The sequence below is a fragment of the Patiria miniata genome, unplaced genomic scaffold (assembly GCF_015706575.1).
Source record: "Patiria miniata isolate m_02_andy unplaced genomic scaffold, ASM1570657v1 HiC_scaffold_4, whole genome shotgun sequence".
Lineage (NCBI taxonomy): Eukaryota > Metazoa > Echinodermata > Asteroidea > Valvatida > Asterinidae > Patiria > Patiria miniata.
The window spans coordinates 3,344,664-3,371,435 of NW_024037071.1; the positions used below are offsets into that span (position 1 = coordinate 3,344,664).

The 26,772-nt window shown below is 42.3% G+C and overlaps 2 protein-coding genes and 1 non-coding gene across 4 annotated transcripts; 1 reads left to right on the forward strand and 2 right to left on the reverse strand.

Moving 5' to 3' along the window:
* Window positions 1–1,526: 1,526 nt before the first annotated feature.
* On the reverse strand, window positions 1,527–16,489 carry LOC119739587 (biorientation of chromosomes in cell division protein 1-like 1). 2 transcript variants are annotated; one of them, XM_038214570.1, is made up of 10 exons: window positions 15,524–16,489; window positions 14,052–14,202; window positions 13,100–13,224; window positions 12,009–12,099; window positions 10,953–11,037; window positions 9,559–10,683; window positions 8,624–8,847; window positions 7,972–8,083; window positions 7,251–7,435; window positions 1,527–4,391 (listed from the first exon to the last, which is right to left on the reverse strand). In XM_038214570.1, the coding sequence occupies exons 2-10, from the start codon at window positions 14,169–14,171 to the stop codon at window positions 2,085–2,087; spliced, it is 4,374 nt and encodes a 1,457-aa protein (XP_038070498.1). In that variant the 5' UTR covers window positions 14,172–14,202; window positions 15,524–16,489; the 3' UTR covers window positions 1,527–2,084. The 2 variants fall into 2 exon arrangements, with proteins under 2 accessions (XP_038070498.1, XP_038070499.1); XM_038214571.1 differs by lacking the exon at window positions 15,524–16,489 and adding an exon at window positions 15,107–15,141.
* Trnak-cuu lies at window positions 16,467–16,539 on the forward strand. Its single transcript has one exon. It is a non-coding gene; the product is annotated as a tRNA-Lys (tRNA).
* A 120-nt stretch (window positions 16,540–16,659) lies between these two features.
* Window positions 16,660–20,886, reverse strand: LOC119739588. Its single transcript, XM_038214572.1, has 3 exons — window positions 20,658–20,886; window positions 20,347–20,491; window positions 16,660–19,983 (listed from the first exon to the last, which is right to left on the reverse strand). Exons 1-3 carry the CDS (start codon window positions 20,671–20,673, stop codon window positions 17,481–17,483), a joined length of 2,664 nt encoding a protein of 887 aa, XP_038070500.1. The 5' UTR covers window positions 20,674–20,886; the 3' UTR covers window positions 16,660–17,480.
* Window positions 20,887–26,772: the final 5,886 nt, after the last annotated feature.

Below are 26,772 nucleotides of genomic sequence, written 5' to 3' on the forward strand. Positions count from 1 at the left end.
CATGTATTTTATTAAATAAACCTGTTGAATACATGAAACACACTGCCTCTTTGCTGCTTGTACATTTACTACAAATCACCTTATACATGAACACAAAAATGTGCATTTCAGAATACTTGGGGATTTTCAAGAGAATAAATCCTAAGCTTAATTTTTTTAGCAAACATAATTTGTGTAATTACTTAATAGCCACTACTGACTCGGCACAGTTTCATGTGGCTACCAGGTAGAAAGTAGTGTTTAGGAAATTACCATTTTGAGCACACACAAAAACCTTGTAGTCTTACTTAATATGCATCACATGTAACTTCGCCCTGCTTATAACATGTTAATGCAAAGTGTATATCCATGAAACATGCTTCACTCCAGGGACCGCTTTCATGGCCCTGAAACGGTAAGCAGAAAAGTTGTGCTTACTATAGCAGAAAATTGTGCTCACCTTAAGCACTTTTTCATGGCGTGATGTGATGTGCATGCAGATTTTCACTGTAGCGTCACTGATTTAAGCACCTTTTTCCTTTGAGGTAAGCGTGCTGTGCTTACTGCTTACCGTCTCCAAGACATAGAGGCTCTGTTGGCAGAAAATTGTGTGCTTAGCAGTTAGCAGTGCCATGAAATTGGGCCAAGGCAACAAGCAGTACTTGCATTTATCATGAAAAATTTGGTATAATTTAAACATACATGTATTTTTGTGTTCAGTAACCAAATGACGAAGCACCACTCGAAACCCTCTTGGCAAGGTACAGAGAGACTTTAAAATATATTATGCATTTTGTTTAAATGCAGATGATAAAAAACTACAACATAGTTACATCTCAACTTTACAATACCGGTGCTACTTCTTACCCCAAAAGTCTTCCAACTTTGGTTTTCTAGCAACACATGTACGTTTCTTTTGATCAAATGTACAAAGAATCTGATCTGGTGTTGCGAAAAGAAAAGGAAACATCATTTCAATGAAGATGTTTTGGGAAATCTCTTTAAACTTGATGCAACAGAAAAGTACCAAAACTCATGCTTTTCAGATTATAAACTCTAACCGTTTGTAAAAAATAAAATAATCCATAAATGGATAATTACACAAACATTGTAATACGGTAGTGGAAATGAATATGTTCTTAAATAAAATAAAATTGGCAATGTGCATAATTGATCATAATTTACGCTGCCATGATATAATACATTACTTAAATTATCCCACCAGAATGATATTAAGCGCAATGGATGCATTTTCCTACACTTTTCTATATGAAGAGTCATGTTTTTTTAAACGATTTGTCCACATTATCCACGTACATGCACACACTGAATACACGCCACATGCCAATATCATCATGTAACATCTTGCTTAATACCAGGACAACAGCATTCTGGACCTTTAAACTCCGAGCAATATTTACAGAGCAATATGAGAAATAAACAGGCTGCTTCAAACTGCCGACTGGATTGACCTTAACAATTTAAAGTCGTAAAAGGGCAAGTGTTTCTGACATTGTAATCATAAGTGGATCTTTTTTTTTAAGCAAAATTTCCTGCCTTTGGGAAATATTATTTTGGAATAAAAATGTCAGGCCCTCTAAATTTTAATATTTACTGACCTTAATATACGTACCTTGATGATGGAAACCAAAGAGGTAGAAAAGTATTGAAAAGAGAACCGATCATGGAATTTTTTTTTTTCCGACTTGTGAGATATCTTGCCAGCGCATGAAAAACAATCAAGGTTTTGAAACTCTTCAAAGCAATGTTTCGTGTGCGCTTGTAAGTTGTGCGTGAAACTTCTTAAAAAGGAAAATAACAGGCATAAGATATTTGACCACTCTTGGTTACATTTCGCCATGCAAGTAAACTATTAATCAAAGTGTCTGCAAGCATTCAAAAAAACATTTGACCTGTTATGATTGGCATCACACGTGAAGTGCTAATTGTGAATAACCTTTCAAAAATAATTTAAAAATATTTTCACTTTCTTTTGCTTTTGCGTTTGTAATATTGAATTAACGCATACAGAAATTATAACTGTTTGCTTTTTAAGCACAATAAACACCACATTTCAGAAACAAATGGTTTGCCTGGAAAGCTACCTACTTTCGTCTTTTTGTAGGAGGTTGATTACCTGACCTTTCATCCACGGAGCGTCTGGACCCTCGACGGCTACTGGCTGGTTCAGGAGCCCTTCCTCTATCCCCTCCCCTGCTTGGTGTTTGGCTACGCGACCCACGGTCATTATAGTAATACATGTCCGAGTATCGGTTGCCCCGTTTGGCCTCATCTCGACCGGAGGAACGTCTTGTAAAGTGCTCATGGGAGGATGGTGAAGAGCCACGCCTTGTCTGCTTCGTGGGCGGAGTTGGGGCAGGAGGAGGGTGGGGTGATGAAGTAGATGACCTCCTGTAAGATGTCCTGGTGTCGCTGGGGGAGTAACGTCGGGGTGGGGAGACGTGCCTCTGACGGGAAGCCCTTGTGGGTCTGTCAGCAGCCTCACGGCTAGGGCCATCTGATTTACCGCTGTCAGTCGATACCCTCCTTGACCTGGAGCGTCCAGCTTTATCCCCCTCTTCCTGATGGGAGATGGGCGACTGCGAGTAGCGGCCGCGTTTAGACTGGCCGTAGTAAAAGTAGTCATCATCTAGTGAGTCACGGGGAGAGGTGGCGTGACGCTTAGGGCGGGTCCCATAGCGGCTCTCGGGCGGGGATGACTCTGAAGTCTCACTACTGATTGGCTTATCTTGGGGTCTTGACTCACTGCTGATTGGTTTGTCTTGTTTGTCACTGTCCGTGTTACTCTCAAGGCTATCCTCACGCTTGTAGCTAGTCTCCCCAAGTTTTTCAGTGTCATCAGGTACAGAGGCATCACTGTCTCTAGACAGGGTTCTTGTTCCTGCTTGTACCCCAGCAGGCTTGATGTCCTGCAGGGATGTCTGACTGAGCTTGAAAACGGACCCGAGAGGCAGGTGCTTTGGGCTGTGCACTGTGTATATAGGGATGGATGATCCTTTGTCGCTGTGCTCTTCAGACTCTGAATCTGCATCTGAGTAAATTGATGGCTCATCCTGAGTGGGAGTTGGTGGGTTGTCGATGTCCTCACTTGGTGTCACCACGGTTACTGCTGGTTCCACGGTAACTGCTGGTTCCATGGTAACTGCTGACCCTGCTTCGTCTGCTGTCACAATTTGTTGAGCTTTTGCTGCTTGCTCAACAGCGGTAGCATCCCTCAGTGAGGGCTCAATTATTTCTCGTGATGCTGTTTTACCGCATGTCTGTTCCTCAGGATGATCCGTCTTGGTTGTATCCCCTAGCAACTCTTCCTGGATTTTCTGCTCTTCATGAGTTACCTCCTGGTCCTGAACTTCCTGCATCCCGGACTCCTCTACCAATTTCTCAGCCTCCGGCCCAGAACCCTGTTCGCTACTTGGAAGCTCCTCTTCTTCAGCTTTAACCTGCTCCTGTTTCTCATCCGGGTTGTTAATTCTTTCATCCTTTTCTTCTCCTCCCTGTTGCATTTCTGCTCCCTCCTTTAGTCCCAAATCCTGCACAGTTTCGTCTACATCCTGCTGTAGCTCTTCTGGCTGTACCCTGTCATGATTTTCCTCGAGCAGAACTGCTTCTTCAGTCTTGGCCTTTTCTTCCACAGCCTCCTCAACCAACTTCCCTTTCTCTTCCACAGAGCAAGGGTCTTGTTCAACAACAGATGACTGAACATCTTCCATCTGCTGGTGCTCCTTCATTGGGTCTTGAACTGACACTGGTTCTTGAACTAACTCAGGTTCTTGGACTGGCTCTGGTTCTTGGACTGGCTCTGGTTCTTGGACTGACTCTGGTTCTTGAACTGACTCTGGCTCTTGGACTGACTCTGGCTCTTGGACTGACTCTGGTTCTTGGGCTGACTCTGGTTCTTGGACTGACTCTGGTTCCTGGCCCCCCTGTGGCATATTAGACTCCTCCTCTCTTGGTAGTTTCTCAGAATCTTCCTGGACATCTCTAGTTATCGCCTGCTGCTCCGTCTCTTCCTGTGGCTGTTGTTGCTCTTCTTGTTGCTCCTGCTCTGGAATCTTCTGGTCTTTGGCTGGCTGTGGCTGTGAACGTGGCATACTGCTTCTTTCGCCGGAGGCACCAGCCACCGCCTTGGCTTGAGCAAAGGCGAACCTGGAAACCTTGGAGTCTCTCCTCTCCTTCCGCTTGCGAGTGCTCAGCTTTCTCTGTTGTTCGCCGCTCAGCCCCTGGGTGAGCAGGTGGTGGCATCGGACCTGGGGCTCCCGGCGCTCACGGTAGATCAGGTGGAAGCACTGAAGCTTCTCCTTGCGGATGAATGCTCTCAGGGGGATCACCTCTGGCTGCTTTGCCTCCTCTTGCTGCATCGCGTCATCATCTTCTTGTTGAGATACCGTCTCCTTTGGAAAATAAAAAGAGAGAAAAACAATGAAATCATCGCGTTAGTGGAACAAGGTCGTAACTCCATTCTTCAACAAAGTCGTATCTTGCACGAATATGTTCCATGGAACAAAGTCATATCTGGACGTCCATTGACTTTGTGTGTACATCCGGGTTAGTTTAAGTGAGATACAACCTTTTGACATTCGGAAACTCGCATTTCACGTACGGCCCATTTTAGGAGATATGACCTTGTTGCACGGACAAGATGAAATTAACAACGTAGTTAGAAAATATCCGTGAAATATTTTTTGCTTATCACATGATGGTTTGATAATTTTGATTCATGCAGGACAAGTATGTTGAATTTGAGTTTGACAGGAAAGTAAAAACCTAATTATTAGAATCACTGCAGGTGAGCAATCAATTCCATCCACATGTACACCTTTTCACGTGTACAATTCACCCAGGCATCACCAATGAATGATTGAATTTGAGTTTTAAACTTTGGAGAATTCAATAAAAGAATTCGCCCTAGACCAGTCTACACACACAAAAAATCTGTTAATGACGTAGTGGCTTTCAGAACAAACAAATCAACTGCCAACAGATGTACGGGATTTTGATGAAGGTTACTTAATGATTGTAAAATGAACATCATGAACTTCACAAATTAAGTGCGAAAACTTGTAACTGTTTCCTACAACAAAAATGAAATCTCATTGAAGAAAATGGGAATAGAGGAAGCCCACTGAGAAAGGCTGAAGAGGGTGTAGACATGCAAACGACATGAGTACAAACTTTCAGAGCTGTTTTGTTAATACTCCTATCATAATGAGAATTTATCAAGAAACCTAGGTTTTGTTTGTGTTTTGTTTTGGTTTGTTTTTTTAAACTTCTGAAAAGTATTATTTTTTTTAACTGGGTAACCCATTCAGTGGAATCCACTGATCTCCCATGGGGCCCAGTAAAGAGAAGACAATGTGAAGAAATTAAAGTTTTAGATGTGGGAGGAAAACCCCAGAAGTATATTCTGAGAAAAACCCACAGAATCAAGTAGGGACTGAAAGCCCAATCCACACTTTGGCCCAGGCAGGAATCGAACCCGGATCACAGCGGTGGAAGGCGAGGAAAGTACCGCTACGCCAGCCTGACTCCCCTGAACGTACAATAAGTCGCGTCAGTGCAACAAGGTCATAACTCGGATTTCACTCACCTCAAATAATGTTCATTTTAAATTTTGTGGCACAACATAATTTTTTCTTTGATATGAAACATGTAGAATATAATATAGTCTACGTATTTCATATCAAAGACAACTTTACACAAAACTTTGAAATGGGAATTATTCGAGACGAGTAGATTGCGAGTTACGACCTTGTTGCACTGACGCGACGAATAATTGTTTGGGTTGTAACTATTCCTTGTGCCTAATACACACTGGGTATATCAATTGACATGATATCATCAAAATCCCTTATTGATTTCAGTCACCCAACATGCAAAGCTAAACAAAAAACAACATTTTTCAAATATGGTCCACCACCCAAAGAAATCTGAAGGAAATCATCATGAGAGTGTGGATAGAAAAGAGCTTAAATCACCACCAAAAATATTTAAAAAACCCTTCATACCAAGGTAAATTTGAAACTGATGAGACTATTTTTGTGTAAGTTTTACCTAATTGCACACTTGGCGTTAAGTTGTTGGTATGAGCTGTGACCTGCTCTGGAAATAAAGTGACATCAGTCACACACAAAAATGTCGTACAACAATTGTTACAATTTCATTTTACAAGAACTGAATCGTGTAGGAAATATTTAAAGTAAACACGAACACAATAATTGGAATGGAAAGTGTTGTGTTCCATTTTAAGAGTATGCATTTTAAAATCTCAGAATTTGACCACTGAATATGCAAACAAGCAATTCATAAACAACAGATGTTGTTAAACAGAATGTATATTTGTAAGTGACTTGGGTCGACTTCTTCCAGAAATGGTCACAGAATTTCCCTTAGTTGACAAATAAACACGGTTTTGGTGTTTTATAATTTTACAGCAAATTACTTACACATTATCTTACAGAGGGCACGTATTGTATCCTGTTCAGCATTTAACATGCTGGGTGACCTGAAACCCATTGCCCAAAGCTCCTTCTCCTAAGTTTTCTTAAACATTTAAATTTGAAGCCAGTTTTGGATTTGCCAAATCCAAACACCTGTTATGTTGAAGGTAGAGTACATCATTTGTAATTTGCGGCTTATGTTCGTTTGAAACAACAAAAGTGCTGAAAATCTAGACAGATGCTAAATACATGTACCTAACCTGATGAAACTTAAGCTCAATGAATGCTGTAAATTTTGAGAAAACAATATTCAAGGATCTCGATTTCAATTCAAAAGTTGCCAAGTCGTGTTTTGAATTGCACCTGAAATCTGCGTCCGGGACACGTTCTTATTCAGCTGATTGCAGCTACGCGATGTCACGCTCTGAACCAACGAATTATAGCAACCACACGCGCGTGTGTCGTGTCATAGCTTCGCACATGCATTCAAAAAAACGAACGACTTACGGAAATTTCCAAAAATGCGTCTTTAGACGCATCTTCAGAAAAGACCTTCTTTTGTTGTTTTCTTCAAAATGACAGCATGCCAGAAGGACTAATTTCACTGGGACTAATTTCACTTTAAACCAAGTAAGGATTGAACAGTAATTCGGTCGGTTACTTTTTGGATAGCTGCAAATGATGTATTCTACCCCATCAGCTCCAGTATTACACTGTATACAGAGAGGCATCCCCAATAAACCGATAGCAAACGCTGCTAGCAAGGACTACCCTTCACTATTCTCATCTCGCAACCTATTGGCGTGGACTTACTTTCATCCCTTGCATTGATGAGGAGAACTCGTCGGAAAAGTAGCGTTTGTTGAGCGAGCGTCTCCGCCGGACCTCTCGTTTCTTCTCCAGCATCTTCTGCTCCTTCAGCTGCTCCTTGGTGGCTTTGAGTGGCGAGGCTGTCGCCGCCTCCTCCCTGCGAAGCGTCTTCTTGGCCTCACTTGAGTCTTCTCATCAAGTTTGTCAAAAAATAAAAATAAATAAACAAATAAATAATACCCAATTTTTTTTGTAACGTTGAGGAATTACACAAAAGATTTCAAATTGCGCTATGTTTAAACCATTTATTTTGGGGGCCAACATATAGGTACTTTAAAAGTACTGGGTTGCTTGTTTTTTCTTAAAGAATCGGAACAATCTGCAATGAATTATAAAGGTTTGCCATACAACTTGGAAACCTTACTTTGAATATGTATTCAACTGGTTTTTTTGTTTTGGTAAGAGCCACGGATGTTCTTAGTAGACAGCAAAAAGCAGAAGTTCAAATTATCGCTAAATACACCCAATTTACAATCTGCCTCTATAATCTCAACCCTAACACCCCATAGCACTTTAGCCAGGAATCTTCCTGTCTTTCAAAATCCACTATAGAGCAACTCCCATGTAGAGTAAAACTGAATGAGCAAATGATTAAAGTAATCTTTATACTGCTTTGAAACTTTTTTTTTAAAAAAGGACAAGGGTGTTCAGAGCTACGACATACCATCAGTTGTTTCCGAATCTAGAGTCCTCTTCTCCCGTTTTTCAGCAAAAGCTTTTTCTCTCTCTTCTTTGGCCAACTGCCGCCGCCGAGCTCTCTCCTCCTTAGCCAAAGCCTGGCGAAGAGAAAGAAGTGTGACATGAATCGACGACCACTGCCCCATTTTTTAAACAGCACTGATTATACTCTTACCCTTCATGTTTGTTGTAACGGTTGCTTGTGGATTATTTCTGAGTAAAGTTTGATCGCGAAGTTTGGTAAACCTATATTTCTGATCGAATGCTAATTCCAAATGAATGCTAGTCAATGACTTGTTGGACTAGTCTAGAGCCAGCTGACCAATGTGTACCACACTGCTGGTTACCGATAGCTGTGAACATCATAATGCACAGCAAGGAGCCAGGACCATGCAGTTTGGTGATGAACATTGTTTGGTCATCATTCAACTTCACACATTCCAACTTTAATATTAGCTCACAACATTTAAGGTCACAAATCAACTGCTGGTTCACCAATGATTTATGTTGCTCTCATGTTCATTCTACTGAGCATGTAAACCGTTCCTGTACCGCCCTAAAACCGTCCTGCCTGTTATTCCTTATATCGCCCCAATCTACCCAAGCACACATTTGGTTTGGGGATAACTTCAACTCACTGCCTTCTTTCTCCTCTCTTGACGCGAGTCCTCGTCCTCGCTGTCTCCATGGTAACGGCTGATCGCCAGAGCCCTGGGTTTGGCGGCCTGCAATCTTGGGGACCTCTTGGCTGAGGGTTTGTCCGAGGCTACAGAGGCAGGCCTGCTGGTGTCCGTGCTGATGGTCACTTCCGAGGGGACCTCCGAGTCGCTGTCGGAAGGGTACACAACGGAGCTCGGCTTTTCTGGGAAAAGAAAAGACAAGATGAGGAGATTCGATCTAGTGAGACTGACTGACTCATCCATTGTTGTATGTGTAATTCTTTTAGCCAGTTAGTCCTCAAAGTGTCTTAAAGTCGTCAGTTGGTTACTTGTACAAGTTCCCTCAAAAACATCCTGGATTATCAACACACTGTTACTGCTGTTTTACAGAATGCACTGGAGCTCTGAAAACAGCAGAAGAGAGCAGATGATGCAATCAAATGTAATCCAAAATATTGTTTTCCTTTGAAACGAAATGTATTCTATGTAAAATAAAGCTTCTTTATTTTGAAATTCTTTGCATGACCTATTCAGGAGTGAATGACTTTTGTGGTACACATATTATTTTTTTTTTTAGTGCTTATGGGTTATTCTTCATGTGAATATGCCTTGCTAGTTCAATAAGTCGATTTTCTACTCTAGTTTTTGATTCATCATCATAGCATTATCTAATTGTGGTACTTGAACACCTGCTGCTGTGCATTTGTGATAATAACTGTGTTCGGGTCATCATGTGAGTCTGATGCCTGGTTCAAACTTTTCGCAAAAAGCTATTAAAAGCGAAGTTAATTTCATAATGCCAATTATAAAATGTCATTCAATAGTGGCACTGATCGTTATGCCATCATAAAAATGTACAAAAATGAATCCCCTCTTATAGTATAAGCCAACTTAATAGTGAACAAATGCCTTACTCTTTTTAGGTGAAACTCGTTTGGGTTTAGTGGTTTCCTCCTCCTCACTACTGGAATCGGTGCTGGAACTCGAAGAAGAAGAGCTGATGTCCTCATCAAACGACGACAGATCACTGGTGTGGACAGAGCTGACTGATATATCAGACAGGCCGCTCTCTCCATCCGACTCCCTGTCAGCAATCTCCAGGTCCATGCTCGGATCAGCCTGATCCATGTCCAGGCTTGAGGAGGCCAGTGCATCAGGTATGGATAGGGGACTCCAACTGTGTTGCTCCTCTCGGATGAACTGACTGCTGATGACTGCCTTGGTCTGTGACTGTAAGGAATCCGTGTCCCTTGACTTGCTAGTGCTCGTGGTGGCTTCTGGGGTGATTATTACAACAGAGGAGTTGGCGGAGATGAATGACCTCACCACATCCGACGTCAGTGGAAGCATTGTTACCAAATCCTGGGTGGACTTCTTGACTGCTACTTGGGGGTTTGGCCTGTCATCAAGTTTCTTGGAATCTTCTGGCGATTTTGGTTTTGAGGCAGAGGACTTACTAGGAATACTTAGTTTTGGTTTGTCAGGAGTTTTGACGATTTCGACAAGTTTAGATCCTGAAGGAACTTTCTTGATCACTTTCGAAGGTTGCATCTTGACGACCTGGTCTTTTGTTGTTACTTTCTTTGCCTCTTGGTCTTTGACAGGCTGAGGTTTTCCAGGTTGATTTTTAACTGGTTCGCTTTTGACGTTCAGAGATTTGCCAGGCACAGCCGGTTTGACCTCACTTGAAGGCTCGCTGACTGGTTTCTTTTCCCCTTTGACTTCGGCTGTCACTTGGGTCACCCCTCCTGGCTGCTTTTTCACTAAGCCGGGGGTTTCGTGCCCCTTGCTGGTTGCGGAGGAAGGTGTATTGCCTCCGGATGAAGCAGTTGGCGAGGTTCCCGGTTGCAAGCCCTTCGCAGGGTCTTGCTGACTCGGGGTTGATGTGGCTGGCTCGTCCGGAGGCGAGTCTGGGGGTGCTTCAGGAGGTGCCTCAGGGGGCGCTGCTGGGGGCTCTGAAGGGGGTAGTGGTGGGGCAGGGATTGGAACCTCCGGCGGAAGATCTGGGGGTGCAGGTGGTGTGATCTGCTGTGACACACCTGGAGGTCAATAACAAATTCCAACGATTTCCATTACAGCAAGGTAAGTCATTCTTAACTCAATGCAAAAGGCAATCCAATTTGTTGATCAAACTTTCACCTGCAGGAGAGGTCTAATTCCGTCTAATTCCAGCTAATTACTGTAAATAATTTAAAAAAGTTAAAAACAAATGGTTCATAAACCCAATTTTTTCCGGAGTACCTTCAGTGAATTTTGGGTTTGGAAGACTACTGAAAGGTCCAAAATTTCAGTCATGAGGATCCCTTACCTTGCCATCCAGAGGTTGTGGCCAGGTCTTTCTTGACACTCTCTGCATCCTTGTTTCCCTTGGGATCAAGGAATTCATCCACAACCTGAGCATTGGCATTGGAAGAAAAAACAGAAAATGTATATCCATTCAGGGTCTCTCTAAGAATGCAGTGCACAGAGCCTGTGGTGTCCACAATGGATACTGGTAGGAAGCTGTGGATGCCGTGCAAAAACAGTCTACAGCACCGTGTGGCCACTCAGGGGAGCACACGACCTGGTGGATGGGGTTTTATGAGGTACTGATATTGTTTTCTTCTTATCCCTCTTCTGCTGAAGTTCTCTCGTGGGGTACCATCAGACAAAGATCGACTTGCGGGGTACCATTGTTATGTGCTTGTGTGGGTACCGCCCACAAGGACCCTCTCATAAAAACACTAGTGTACGGGGCATACTGTATAACAATAATAATAATAATAATAATCGGCATTTAAGAACTTTTAAGAATGCTCTTATTAGTAAACTAAATCACAGCGCTTACAGTATTATTATTACCCCTGATCATTGGGCCAATTAAACATTCCAAATACCATTTCAGCTTTCTGGGGAGTATACAGCTGGATGCTGCCTGTTAGGCGCAAGCAAGCTAAATCAATCACAATAACCATCTCTGCCCTCACAGGTACCCATTTACTCCTGGGTGGAGAGAAGCAATGAGTGACAACATGCCTTGCTCAAGGGCACACGCACCATGACCCCGGCTGGACTCGAACCCACAACCCGCAGCTTTACCCCCAGACCACGAATCCAGTGCCCTTAACCACGAGGCCACAGCACTCCACGCACACTGCTTCCTGCATATACGGCAGGAAGTACATATGACTAAGTTTTATCTGAATGTGCAAAAACCTCTAGTGTCTTCGCACGACTGGTGCACAACAGCAATGGAGACCAATTGTCTGCCATTCCTCTCTTTGTCATCACAACTTGCGCAGCGATTCCACAAATCTCACAATTCACATGAGACAAGACGTGGCCCCATCAGCACTAAACTGACAATAACCGAGATAGCATTTACCTTCTCAATCTGTGGTCTGAATACGTGCTGCATCTTGGGTTCAATCACCTGCTCAATGATTCGTTCCACGCCTGCAGACAACATCTCGGATCTGTAGGCATACGCAAACCACGGACAGAAAAGGTCAAACTTTCAACTTTAACCCTACTTGTAACTCAATAGCATTTGCAATAGGAAGACTTTCCAAATCCAGCTGAATCAAACTCTGAACAGTAAAGCAATGGCAAACTGTCTATGCTTAAAGACTTCAGGGGAACAGGGTTTTAGGTGCACCACAGACTCTGTGAATAGATGGTGCTTTGTGAGCGCTGGTGAGAGCTCACTGTGTGGTATACATTGTACATGTTCATCTTTTCAAACCGTGGACGAAAAATACCAGAGAACAAAAGAGAACAATATCGTCCACGATTCCCAGCATACGTCCGCGATTGCGGTCGTGTACAAAACCTACGGGAGTCTTCCTAAAAAGATAGAGTACAAACAAAAGAGGGACAATAGGACGTCCACAATCAATGGTGAACATAATTTCGCATGTGTATGTGTGTGTGTTTACACATTGGTTTGCATTCGTGACGAGAAAGTGCGCAAGGCAAATTTTTTTTCTGATTGTTTACAAATCTATATCACCTCGGCCTGAGTCCCACGGGCCCATTTCATGGCACTGCTCTAATAATTTGCAGAAAAAAATATGATGACTAATGCAGAAAATAGGGCGAACCTCAAGCACAATTTCAGGGCGTGAATATAATGCAAGGTTGTGCATTTTTTTGTCTTCACGCAAATTTTTATTCTGAGGTTAGCATGCCTCTTGTTTTGATTACTGCTTACACTCTCTGTGAAATAGTGTGCTTAGCAGCTCAATGTTACTGGGCGAGATATAAAGGGCAGTGCATTCAAGATTCCCTCCAAACTCTCTCCCGGTAACCAGTAGTGCAACGAGTCTATACAATAAAACCCTTCAACTAAACGTCTCCAATCATTATCTTGCAAAGGAATGATCCTGTTGAGCTGCACTGTTTTAATATTTTCTAAACTCACAAAACTATGCCAACACATGGCTGGTATACTCAACATCTTGTCCAACAACTTACTGGTTTATTTGCCTGCGCAGGCTGTCACGTAACTGGTTCTTGTTCATTTTGGGCTCCCATTTGACCTTGGCCAGAAACGCCGAGACGTAACTCTCGACTTTCTGCCGCAGATTCTGGTAGGCAGGCTGCAAGGGAAAATATGATTAACAAGAAACATAGTGACCCAATTAACATCTGTACTACATTGTATTTATTCACTGAAGAATCCATACAACCATAGAGTACAGGGCTAAGGCAGTTTCGGCCACTACAGCGAGTTACAGGCAGGGTGGTTTGGGCCACTACAGTGAGTAATAGGCAGGGAAGTTTGGGGCGTTTCAAGGACTAATGGTTTAAGCTTCTGAATCCACTTATCCATGTACTACTGTCAAGAATATATGGTTTCTAGGTGATACCTGTCCAGCCTGCTGTGTGGGTCACTCTCATGGGTCAAGTAACAGAGTGCACTCACTACCTTGAGGCAGCTACTGAGAGCAACACTAGTTCAGACAAAACCAGTTTTGGCTGGTAACCTGCTTTTACAAGCCAGAATTTTTTGTGCTAAGCAAATGTTTGTGCTTACCAGCACCGTGAAATTGACCCAGCACAGGCTGGGTATATAGTGTTTATAAAATACATCGGTGAAGGGCAAAACCCAATATTGAAATCCCATACAAAACAGAACGAATGTGATCATGTTGTGCGCAATCTGCGTGATCGGTCGATCGCGCTGCGCCATTGGTCGATCGCACTGCGCCATTGGTCAATCGTACCGCCATTTGTCGTTTGCCCCGCCATCAGTCGATCACCTTTTCTTTCTAATTCACAGCTCTTGAGGATTGTTTTGAAAAAGGGGAGGAAAGTCTGAGGTTTCCTACAGGATCGACCGATCGCACAGGTGCATTCCTTGAGCGCTTGAGTGATAGCCCAGATCCAACGATCATGCCCAACAATCATTAAGGGCTGCACTGACCTTTGTGTCCACATCTTCCAAGCAGTCACGTCGGAATTGATCAAAGATGCCCTGGGACTTGAGATGAACGCCCATCTTGTTCAGCATCTCCGGATCAACTCCACTAGAGGTTTGCGCCATCTTTTATTTTGTTTCTTACTGACAGGCCATTCTTAAAGAAAACCCAAATCACAAGTATAGTGTTAGATTAAGATGTTGCAATGTTTGGACGTTTGGATTGACAGGGCCCAATCAGCTCTAATCAGGGATTTACATAGCATAGGCTTATTGCAATCTGTGATTTTTTTTTCTAAAGCAGCATCAGGATGAGAATAGATTGTCAATAGACCTTAGGCCAAGTAACAAAATAAACCAGTTTCTCGTCCCCATCCTGCTTCCTTTTTTGCCGGCTGCCTCTTTTTTTTCTTTTCTTTTTTAAATCAAACATTTGCAATACATTGTTTTTCAAAGTGTTTAAATAGCCGTGAACCGGACCCACTTTTTTTATCTGTTCTTAAGCCTGCAGATCGTATGGCACCCTCATGCACGTACTGAAGTAGGCCTATATATAAGATATCAAATTGCCGACTCACGTTGAGGAAATGGATCTATTTTTAATAACGCGAAATGTTCAGTATTTCCTAATAAAATTGGAAATGTTATTCAGTCCCAGATTCATGTCTTTTCAACATTTTTGCAATGAATGACCTTTATCATGTTTATTGAGATGATATAGGCAGTATGAAGAAAAATGTGGTGTCGGAAAATTCTTTCCAGTTCTTTACTTTAGTTTCAAAACTTTTTTTCAAAAGAAACCTCATCATCATGCTCAAACCAACACACCCATGGAGCTATTAGCGGGGGGAAAAAATCCATACTGGGCCACCACTCATAAAGTCATATTCCTTAATAAAAATGGAATTTTTTCCTTATTTTGTTAGGCCATGGCCTAATTTGTCCGGAATCTGGGCACCAACTTAAGTAACTCCTTGAAATACTGACACAGGGCATGCAGGGTAAGATACATTGATAGCCGCAGTTTTTTTCAGCTTCACCAAATGAAAGTGGTAACCTACCGACTAGAAGAAGTAGGAACAGGTTGAATTTCGGGGTTCCGTGCGCGGAAAAAAATCCATACTGGGCCACCACTCAGAGCTCCTGCACAAAGTCTATGGGCCATGATGACAGAACAGTTTAAACTAAAGTATTATCAAAGAATGTTTGCACTCCTTAAACATGTTAAACAGTGTTTCTTCTTCAGATTTACAACTTTTGGTACTTTTCAGGTCATATTATTAGGCCCTATTATATTTTATTAAGGAATATGAGTGGTGGCCCAGTATGGAATTTTTTCCTTATTTTGTTAGGCCATGGCCTAATTTGTCCGGAATCTGGGCACCAACTTAAGTAACTCCTTGAAATACTGACACAGGGTAAGATACATTGATAGCCGCAGTTTTTTTCAGCTTCACCAAATGAAAGTGGTAACCTACCGACTAGAAGAAGTAGGAACAGGTTGAATTTCGGGGTTCCGTGCGCAAGTGATATCGGACACAGCTTCAACACCTTTCCTTGCTAAGTTGCTGTAGGACTAAGTCGCTTACAAAGTTACATGTTTTCGTATGTATTTTTGCCGCGCCGACATCAACCTCGGAGTCGTACTAATAAGCGTCAACACAGCGTCAACAAGGCGTCAACACATGATCATGATAGAAGCGTCAACACATGATAGAAGCGTCAACACACCGTCAACACTGCCAAAACGCATTCTAAATTTTCAAAAAAGGCATAGAACTTTAAAGTTTAGTCTTAAAGAGATTTTTGGTGGGTCAGAGGTTACATTTCGTTTACGAAAATGGAGTTTTTTTCACGCGAAAAAATGATCCGAAGCAACACTGCCGTTGTCGGCCATCTTGCTTTGCACCGAGCTTGCACTCCACCATTTCAGATATGGGTGTGGAGGTAATGAAATTATCATGTCGTATACGGATTCACACGTAACGACCGCCCTCTGTTGATTAATTGTGTAATGATATTACCCCTTTTGCGTAATGGTATCGTCTGCGCTGCCCCTGAAGCAACCTGATGGCAGCCGATTTCGGCGCTGCACTTAGAGCCAATTTTCTTGACAAAAAATTACAATTTTCAGACGTTTATCCTATTGATTTTGAGCCAAAATTTTATTTCTGCCCATACCGTACGGTTTGAACACTGGTTTTGTCAATTTCAATGCGTTTTGGAGGTGTTGACGCTGTGTTGACGCTTCTGTGTGTGTTGACGCATTTTGACGCTTATTAGTATGACCGCAACCTCGTTCCATTGCCATCCAGCTCCCCTCATGTTTCACCCCTTTATTGGTTGAACTCCCACGTACAAGGTTACGAGCAGCTTGTTATATTTATATATACCTACGATTCCTTACCATGCTCAGCTAATGCCCGGTTAGCTCAGTCGGTAGAGCATGGGACTCTTAATCCCAGGGTCGTGGGTTCGAGCCCCACATCGGGCGCACTTCCTTTTTTTTTTTTTACTTCTTAATCTCTCCTTGCCAACCAATTAATTTCGCTTTAATTAATCAGATTCTCTTTCAATACATTTTTGTGGTTTTTTTTTACAACACAGAAACTCTTTGTCACGAATTAATGTATTTGAAAACATGAATGTTTTATGGATTTCCGTTTCAAATTTCCAACTCGAAATTTCAAAAAGTCGAATGTTCTTTAACTATCTTATTTTATTAATGGTTCTATAATTTCTCATACATAGGTGAAATTCTAATGTGTGAATGCCGTCCTCCGTATTTCTTTTCAATGAATCCATGATGATGAATTTTAAAACGTAATGACTAATATTTAGGGACAATGTCTGTTGCTAGACATTTTTAGAAATGTTCAAATACATAATAATTATAAACATAGGCTAAACTACATTCTCCATAGACTTGGTAGAGTCAAGAAACACTGAAAGCTGAATTATTGAATATTTAAAAAAGAAAGAAAAGAAGATGTTGATACAACGACGATCAAAGGTGAACACAATCTCAATTTTGATGCCCCTAAAACATAGGACTAGATAAGTTAAATGATAGTGTAATTATTCTGCTTACGAGTGATCTCCAGTGTGGATGTTGAACAGCTGTGGAAATAATTCTTTTGGGAAAATGTTTGTTTTGCTATTCTGAATCTTTATCGCCACATTTGTTTTTACAAAATAAACAAAGCACAAACAAGTTATCGCTGGTATAAGTTAGACATTTTTACTCGTTAATAATAATAATCTTTTTGACAGACTACTCTAAAACATGACGCTGGCTTGTGATTCATTTTTAATGACCTTTTTCTAAATTCAAGATGCCGCCGATTTGGAAAGATTGATTTTTAAAACTGCAGGTTGTTAGTTTTTTTCTATTTTGTTTTTAGTCATGCGGGTTTCATTCCGAGTTTTCGATAATTAAAGGCAGTTACACAGTGAATAAGAAGGCTTTGTCGTCGTCTCATCAGTTTGTTGTGGCGCTTCTTCTGGTAGAGGGCGCTCTTCCGTTTTCTCTTGGGGTCGTTCCGGTTGCTGTATCTCGTCATTGTCGCCTTCTTCTTGTTCCAAGCCGGCCTGGGAAATTTCTGACGGTTCTTCGTCCTTACTTTGAGCTTTCTGCTTTGGTTGCTTCGTCTTCTTGTGCAGCAGTTCGCCGCTGCCCACCCGCTCGTAGTAGCCGAGTTTCTGGAAGAATGTCGAGGATTGATCCTGGTTATCATTGTCTGTCTCCCCTGGGTTGATTCCATCGGCAAACCTCACACTACGCTTGGTTTCATCAGCATCGTTCTCCTCAACACTCAGCCAAAGATTTTCATTGATTCCATCATCCAATGGTTCTTCGTTTTTCTCAGGCACCGTGGTTCCTTGCTGGGAGGCAATCCTTGCAAATCCTTCCTTACCCCCATCCACGTCTTCCACGGGCCGGTACAGTATGTCTTCATCTGACTTGGTGGGGAGGACTTGCTCCTTGTACCGCTGCTTCTCGCTCATTGTGCCGTACTTGTCCCTGCTTTCCTGGGCGATCCAAGAGTAGGCATCGTGGAAAAGCTCTTCATTGCTGGTTTTTGCCACCTTCTTGCCGGTCTGTGTAGAAACCGACCAGCGATCACCATGTACCGGCTTGGTGTAGCTGGCTCCCACGCTGGTTACTTTCTCGTTGATCTTTCTCGGCTCAGTTGCACTGGCGAGGGTGGTCAGAGGCATAAACTGTCCGGTACGAATCATCTCCTGGTACACATCAGCTATCATGCTGTCTGCGTAGTGCATCAAGGCAGAATAGGGTCGTCCACCGGTAAACTTTGGCAGCAGGCGTCTCAGGCCGCGGTGCATGCCATAGATGTAGTTGGTGTTGGATTGACGACGGACACCACCTCTGCTGTACACATTGTCACGCTGATCTGCAGATGTTTCACTGCGAGGTGGTGCTTTTCCAAAGGCAACTGTCTTCCTTTCTACGCTTTCCTTTTCTAAACTATCATCAAAGGTTTGCCTGGGATCATCTGAGAAGCCTGTGCCGTCACGAGCTTGTCGACTCAGCTCTGCAAGGTCAGAGATGACTTCCTTCCTTGTCGCCTCGTCCAAATCCATATCCAGGGCTTCATCCCAGAACTCCTCATCAGTTTGTCCATTCCTGAGATTGCAGGCCATCATGAGAAGGGCATTGTAGGAGCTTCCTTTTTGTATCATGTGACGGAGGCAGGACCGGGTTGCTTTACGGAGCGTGTAGGTTCCCAATGTGCCGAAGTTCTGCTGACGGGCATTTAGGCGATCCCTGGATATGCCATCGGCCGAACTAGGCACATTTTTACCATTGGGACGGTGATCATAACGTGGTTTTGCCGCTGTCTTCTTTTCCGATAAACGTTCTGTGCCTGGTTGCTGACGGAAAATTGCCTTTGGCCTTGAGTCGGAGGTTGTGGCTTGCTGAGGGAAGTCCTTCTTGCCCAGTGACCGGTCCATCAGAGTAGCAAAGACACCAGCGTAATCCAAGTTTTCAATCTCTTCCTCGGCCATCGCAACTCGGATCGCGTTAAACATGGTCATCATGGCTTCGCGGGACCTGGACACCAGAAACTTCGGCAGGGACTTCTTGATCTCAGCCCTCCTGGCGTAAGTGAAGCTGGAGTTCAGGAACTGGTTTATTCCTCTTGTCTTTGGCGGTTCTTTTCGTGGAGTGAAAGGTGCGTATCTGTATTCCTCTGGGGCATCATCACAGGGAACCTTACGATGAACCCGATCATCAGAAGAGTCACCACTTGATGCAAGGAGTATTTTGACATCTTGATGGATTGGAGCAGTGACTGTCTTACTCGCTGGTTTTGATTCAGTGATGATTTCCATATTGTCATCATCCTTTGCCCACTCCCCGGCAAGCATGAGGGCATTGACGTTACCGGTCACACTGAAACGTCGAAGAGAGGTCTTGTCAGCTTTCCTTAGCGCATAGGTTGTGGCTGTGCGCACTGAATCGCCGTCTCTGGGAGGAAGTCGTTGATAAGCCTGAGCCTCTTTGGTGTTTTCGACACCTTCTGCTGTTGGTTGTATCTCCTTGAGGCGTCTGGGCTCGGCTTGCTTGCTCGACTTGACGTAATTGTACCGCTTGACGATCTGCGGGCTTATTTTCGTATCGCCATCCCTACTTGTCGATGCGCGGTGCTCAGTGGAAGTTACCACTTCCCTTCCAGGCTGTTTGGATGTCCGCTCACCCGTCTTCGCTTTCTTCTGACCGACAAGTTTGAGATGTCGAATGACAATCTTCAAGACCTGGTCGACTATCAGGCGGGCTTCATGTCGCAAAGTCGTCTCGCTTATAGTACGACGCGGTCGTATTGGGAATTTAGCGGCTCTGGTATGTTCGTCTCCCTCGCTGGCTTGATCAGGTGCCAATTCGGACAGCCGGGCTAGCCTGCAGAGCAACCGCCTGTAACAAAGCAAAAAATAATTTCAGAAGTGTTTGACGCAAAGATCAGTACCACATCCTTGTATTTTCTTTATAATAATTTTCGTCCGAATGCACACTACTGTTTCCGTGTGTCGTTTTAACTTATATACGATTTGATGCAGTGCGGATGGCAAGGGCAACAAAATGAGACATGCTCGTTTCCACCATGTCGTGCATAGAGCTGAGAAGTACTCGCCCTCGATTTTCTTTTACGCTTTACCAAAGTGTTATAACCCTAAATAGACACTGATCAAATGAGACATTTAAACGTTCTAGAAAAGCTGAGATGTCCAGGAAATATCAAATAAGGGTAATGAAACATAGGTTGTGAACAATCATTACCTTTCGATTCGCTTCACGATTTCATCGATGAGGAAGTCGATGTCGTCCGGGGTCCCGCACGGCACGCCGCTCTCAAATCGTTGCAAGAGCTCCCCCATCCGGTTGGATTTGGCCAGGCTGGACTGCCGGACAGCAGTTGCAATATCTGAGTGAATGTTGACACAGTTCATTAAGCCTAAGATTTCTAACAGTGCTGCAATGGAACATGTTACAAGATACGGTCATGAGCACGAATCAGTAGGCTTTTCTCCTTTTTTTTTGCGAAAAAGAGGGTTTTTCTCAACGCACTTATCTGGAAAATGCAGACTTACTTTGCTTCAGAGACATTGTCGTTTTCCCTCAAAGTTCGTGGGACGGAGACGTTGTTACTGCTCACCAATGCCTTCTACTCCCATCCCACAGTCGTCAACAGTCTTGCTTACATCCACGCCCAGCTAGCTTTTCAGTCCTGCTGTGACAAGACTTGTGATGTTTGTCTTGTCAACGCGGCGAGCTACTCACGCGCTCGTCCGTATGCGCGCCGCTGGCATCGCAACACAACACGCGTACGGGCAAAGAGTGCGCGTTTCATGACGTAACAGAGAGAAACGCGTGCATAGTGATTATTATTCATGACTCAATGAGACAATGACTTATGTTTATGAATAAACCAATCATGAGCAAGTTCGGGTGCATGCGTGGTTTGTTTTTCGCTATAGTTGATCGACTTGTCAAAATATTATAATTAGTGTGTAGCAACAACAGGCCTTCACGCTGTTAAACGAAGCAAATCTTGGCACGTCATTATTTTTTTACTCTATATTTTTTTCTCTACTAAACTTAAGTGCAATAAATAAAAACAAAACCTACAATTTATTGTTAAACTACTCATTAAATGTTAATGTTAACTGTGATAACAAAAGTTTGCAAAAGTTGCCCCAGTTTCCCTTTCCACCATCTTGAAAAACTGTGACGTAACTGGTGAATTTGACTAGAGAAACAGTGCTCCTGGGCTAGGTTGATCCAGTTGGACTAGCTAGTCAAGCCACGCAGCGTTCGAGTGCCATCTAGATCGACTATGGTTAAGTCTAGTCGACTCTAGTCACCCAGCCCAACTTGCTCCTTCTTTGTAACTTCAATCTTTCTCAAGTTTAGGTTTCTGTTTCTGCCGATTTAACTTTGTTCAAGCTTTGTATTCAACCAATTTCTAGAAAGGACGGTCATGATAAAGAACAATTCTCTCATAAAAATAATTGTTGAATGTGATTTTTTTTGTGAGTGATCATTTGTATCTGAAATGTGATTTTTTTTTTAATACCTTTGTTGGTAGAAGAACGTGAGTTGCTTCACATTGCAATCCTATTAAAATTTTGGTTCTGCCCAAAATGAGTAAAATGGCGAAATGTGTTGATCCGGGATGGTAGGCCCCCCTACTAGCAAAAACAGATCGAGATTAATTCAGACTTCAAGGCAGTGGCGTATCCAGCGGAGGGGGGGGGGGGGAATTTCCCCCTTGTGGTATTTTGTTCTTTTAAAGATGGTTTTAAGACGGTTCAGACGTCGATACAGTAAAGTCTTAATTTGCTCCCATGTGCGGTTCTGAAAAGAACGGGTTTTATAACACGACGTTTCACATGTTTCATATGTCCGTCTTCAGGAATATTATGCGTAAGCCTAAATCCATACACTGCAATTTACAAAGGAACTTTATTTTTTCTTTGTTTGATTTGTTTTTTAAAAGCCATCGACCGTAAAGTGTTTGTATAGTCTCTTTCCTAAAATGTGGGTACCAGCATTCACACAAAAGAATAATCCTTTCATGCTTTACAGAAGTCATGCCGAGTACATGTATATTTTGTACATGTGCCCAGTCAGAAAGCTATAATGAATTTTGTAAAATATAATTTTTGCCCACTAAATTCCACGAAACATCTCCATATTTCCTGAGTTCTATTTTAAGTAATCTGTCATGAAAAATAACCAGATTAAAAAAACATCAATTTTTTATATTCTTCAATTCGGAAAAAGTTTAACTAATCGGAAAATAACAAAACGAATATGTATCTTTTTAAAATCAGTGTTGTAAATGGGGTGCAATTTGCAGAGTGTATCGGGAGCCTTGTTTACTGAAAGGCGGACGGGTAATCAATGACTTTCAAACCCCCCCCCCCCCCAAAAAAAAACAATTAACTCCTCTTTTTGTCTTGTCCAAACTCTAAGCATGGAGTACACAAGACTTAGTGCGTGGTCCCAAACGGGGATCTTTGCCGCACTGCATGCTCGGGCCTGTGTCCCACCGCACAATAGTTACACCCATGTTCCAAACATAAAGTCTGTGAAGACAATAGCGGCGACAATTAGTTTAAGAAGTCAAGAAGACTTGGCATTCTGAAATGAATTTGGCATGTGCATCTTATTTTTCAAATTTATGCTTGTCTGATTTGCAATCGAAGATGGTGGCCACCTAAAACTGTGATACAAAATCACGGCAGATTTTGCAAGTAATTTTCGTTTTTCGTACCAGCATTTTTTTCTATTTCACGCTGAATATTTTAACAGTCTTGAAAAGCACGCCAAGGCATAAATAAAACAGACAATATTTAGTGTGAACAGTTGAGTCGTGACCCGCTTAAAAAATAAACCGATCGAAAATCTTAAGCCTGCAGTGGTGTTTATGATGTTATGCTGGTAGTAAGAAAAGTGGTTAAATAGAAGGCAATGGATCGCCGAAATTCAGAGGAGTCATCGGCGCGGCGACAGCGGACGGCGGGGTGAGGTTGGATGGTCCTCGGTCGGAGTAAAATCAACAGATACAGGCCGCCAATTTTTTTTAGAGGAATCCCGATCATAAAGGTTGGTAGAGATGAAGATGTTTGACATGCGGATCAAGGTATGTAGCCGAGTATCATGAGGGGAATTTTATTTTAGAGAAAAATAGTTACCAAACTGGCAAAAAGTCGTAGATTGATAGGCATGTGTGTGGGCTGTCTTCTTTTCTTGTGAAAAATATGTTTGTGCATGGTAGAATTTTGACCGATGCGATGAGCTTACGTTACAGGTTCATTGGAACATTTGCTTTTTGTGTATTTTGCTTTTCGTTCGAAACAACAAATCTGTTCTTAATCTTAAGAAGGGTGCATAACAACTAACTTGTTGAAGTTTCAGCTCAGTAGATAAGAACCATTTTGAGAAAACAGAGAAAACGTATACACAATTGTTGGGGTCTCGTCATATAACTGGATTCCGGTGCCAACGCACGTTAAAATCTGTGCCCGGCATGCACAATTTCTAAGACCGCCTTCTTCCCAATGATACCATTTCAGGCGGAATAATTTCACAGGGTATTTGGTACCAGTTCTATCTCCACTTTCAGCAAGGATTTTCTCCTCAAATCGGCAGGTACGTTTCGGGAAATGTAAACGTCCCTATAAAACTGTCTTTAAATGTGGCTACTTTTATTCTTCTTCCGTATACTCCTTTATTTCTAAAGAGTAAAAATCGCTCCATGCGAGAAAACAAATTTCTCCATTCGACTGACACTATCTTGACAAGATGGTTGAGAATGAAATTCATTCAATCGAATTGAGGTTTATTTTTTCAAAAGTAGATCTATTTCAATCTAAACATTTAACTGATTTTCACTCTTGAACAGTAAGGTCCCTAATTTCACTCTTTGTAAATAAGAAAACAAAAGTTGCTTACTGACTGGATTGACCTGAAATAATATTTCATTATACAAAATTAATTGACAAAATTAGAGGGCCTAATGTTTCGATGTTTATCAGGACCCTCGTGCAGAATTTGAATATTAAAGGGGCGTGAATTCAATGCCTGAATAGTACAATCCAGATTTTATTTGCCAAACCAAAATTTGTTCACATTTGAAAAGTTCAAAGAAATTCAGCGAACCGTTTAAATTAAGAATCAAGCCATCATCCTCATAAGTCATCCTCATAAGTCATTTCTCTGAGAAAAAACAAACAAACAAACAAACAAACAAACAAACAAACAAACAGTAATCATCTCAAAATCACGAACGATATAATAGGCCTGCTAACTAGTATCCATACACATACAAGGGCGGATCCAGGGGGGGGGGCCAAAGGGGGCCATGCCCCCCCCCCCCCCCCAAACGAAACCAATTTTTTTTTTTTATGTGACATCGCAATAAAGGCAGGCAATGAGTACACCACCATCTTTTCCTCAAAAAACATTTGTTAAAGTGGTCAGAAATTGCCTCAGATCGCACCACAGAGCATCTAGAATCCAAAAAATTTTCGGGGCCCTTAAGCGGGCCCCGAACCCCACGCCGTAATTTTTTTTACCCACTTTTTGGGGGGACCAAAATTTTTTTGGCCTCCCCCAAAATTGTGTTCTGGATCCGCCCTTGTACACATAGAAAGCAATTAACGTCTCTACTTATTCCTTACTCAGAGGCAGCTATATATGCGAGCCTCGTTCCTGGTGATTTTGATGAGCCATTTTGCCTTGGTCTCGATCTCATTATTCTCCACTGATTGTCAGTTTCGTTTATGTGACCGTTACAATGGGCATGTTATATCCTAAAAATGCCCGCTGCAACGTTCACAACAACGGGCATGACCAGAACAACACAAAACCATCACGCCGCTTTCTTCTTCTTTCTGGCAACAATATCCCGAGAGGGCGTCATATCACTGGTCCCGATTCGTGGACCAACAAAATGCAAATCACGCAGGCCTGACCAACTGCGTCGCAAGAGGCGGGGCATAAAAGTTCATTGATGAATTATTCATTTCGCAAAAATGTACGGGCATGATGGCAACATTGAAACGACAACGCCCATTTTTTCATCATTTGAAAAATTAAAACGCAAACGACAAAGTGATCTCGTTTGAACAAACGCAGGCTATGCAGACGGGCACGACATTTGGGATAAGCAATCGATCACGATTTTCTCGTTCATGGAGCATCTACGAAAGCACAACAAAAACAGGATAGCGTCCCAAGGTAAATAGCCTACTTTAACTTTTCAAAACCTGAATTTCTGACCGTCACAACAGTTTTTTCTTTCATTGTTGAAAATGCATTTAGTGCAGTATTTTCTTTTTACTTCCATGTCGGTGGAAGTTAAATAATTTTTATTTGTTAATTTAAAAGTTCCATAAAAAGTAAAGTCTGTTATAGTTCTGTCTGACCTTGATTATATCTTAAGTGCACAGGTACCACCCTGTCTCACATCCTGGTGTAATTTAAAATAAAAAAATATCCTGCCCAAACACTCCATAGCAAAGTGTGTATACCAAAAAAAAACCACTGCTTTTGTTTACGCTAATATATCTAGTCATATACAGTAAAATTAATGATATGAGTAATGCGGCAAAATATCGTCCATGTCCGATCACAGACCATTTATAAATGGTCCATGGTCCGATGAACAGCGCATAATGTCTCGACAATTCGTCAATAATAAAATGTTCTCAAAATTAACATCCCATCCCAATAAACTGTTCATCTTAAATCAAAACAAACAAAGTAAAGCAAACAAACGAGTGAACCCAACATATATGCATATGAAACCTATGGTTCGGCGAACCATTGTGCTTATTACAACCCGCAGGGACAATAAACCCCGTGGAGCTAAGGGCAAAATTCACGATGGAACGGGATCAGCAAATATTATCGTGAAGCATGCCCGTTTCTTTCCCTCGACCAACACACAAAGGGTTTTCACTTCAAACGATACCAGCAGAAAAGACAGGTCAGAGTCCAAAGTAGTTGGTTATCAAATTGAGAACAAAATATATCTTAACGCTGAATGTTCGTCCCAACGTACACTTTCCCCTGCACGGCCACTATCACGATTTATGAGTTTACGGCTGATTTCTTGCACCTAATCTTTTGATACTTTTGAAATTTTGAGAAACCGTTCTCAAGGAAAACTTTCCACGCAGAGTGCAGTGAAGAAAATTTCACACTGACCGTCACGCGTTGTTCATGCACAACCTGGGAAGTAAATTGCCAATGATCATGGTGTTCTGCAAAACACTTCGACCGACTGGGCTAAAGCTTCCAATATGCTGAGTGTGAATGAGTGGCAAAACCCTCTCCACGCATGCACGGACACACGTTTGTTTATTTGTAAATCGAGGATTTTCTTTTGTTCCTCTTCCATTTTCTTTGTTTGTACAGCTTTTCGCAACAGCTAGCTCTCATTGGTTTTGTACACGTTTTTTTAATCGAGGTCGTCCTCGATTTGGTTCCTGTCCTCGATTCACTGATGATGTTGCACGTGTGTGTCCTCGATTTACACCATAGACAAACGCGACTGTTGTTGCTCTATACACAGTCGGTTAATGAAATACCTTTCCTTGAAATGGAAATAATGCTAAATGAATGCAAATTGGAATGACATTTTTACCATTTTGCTGTTGAGCATTTTCAATAAAATTATTTTGAAATGCTGCA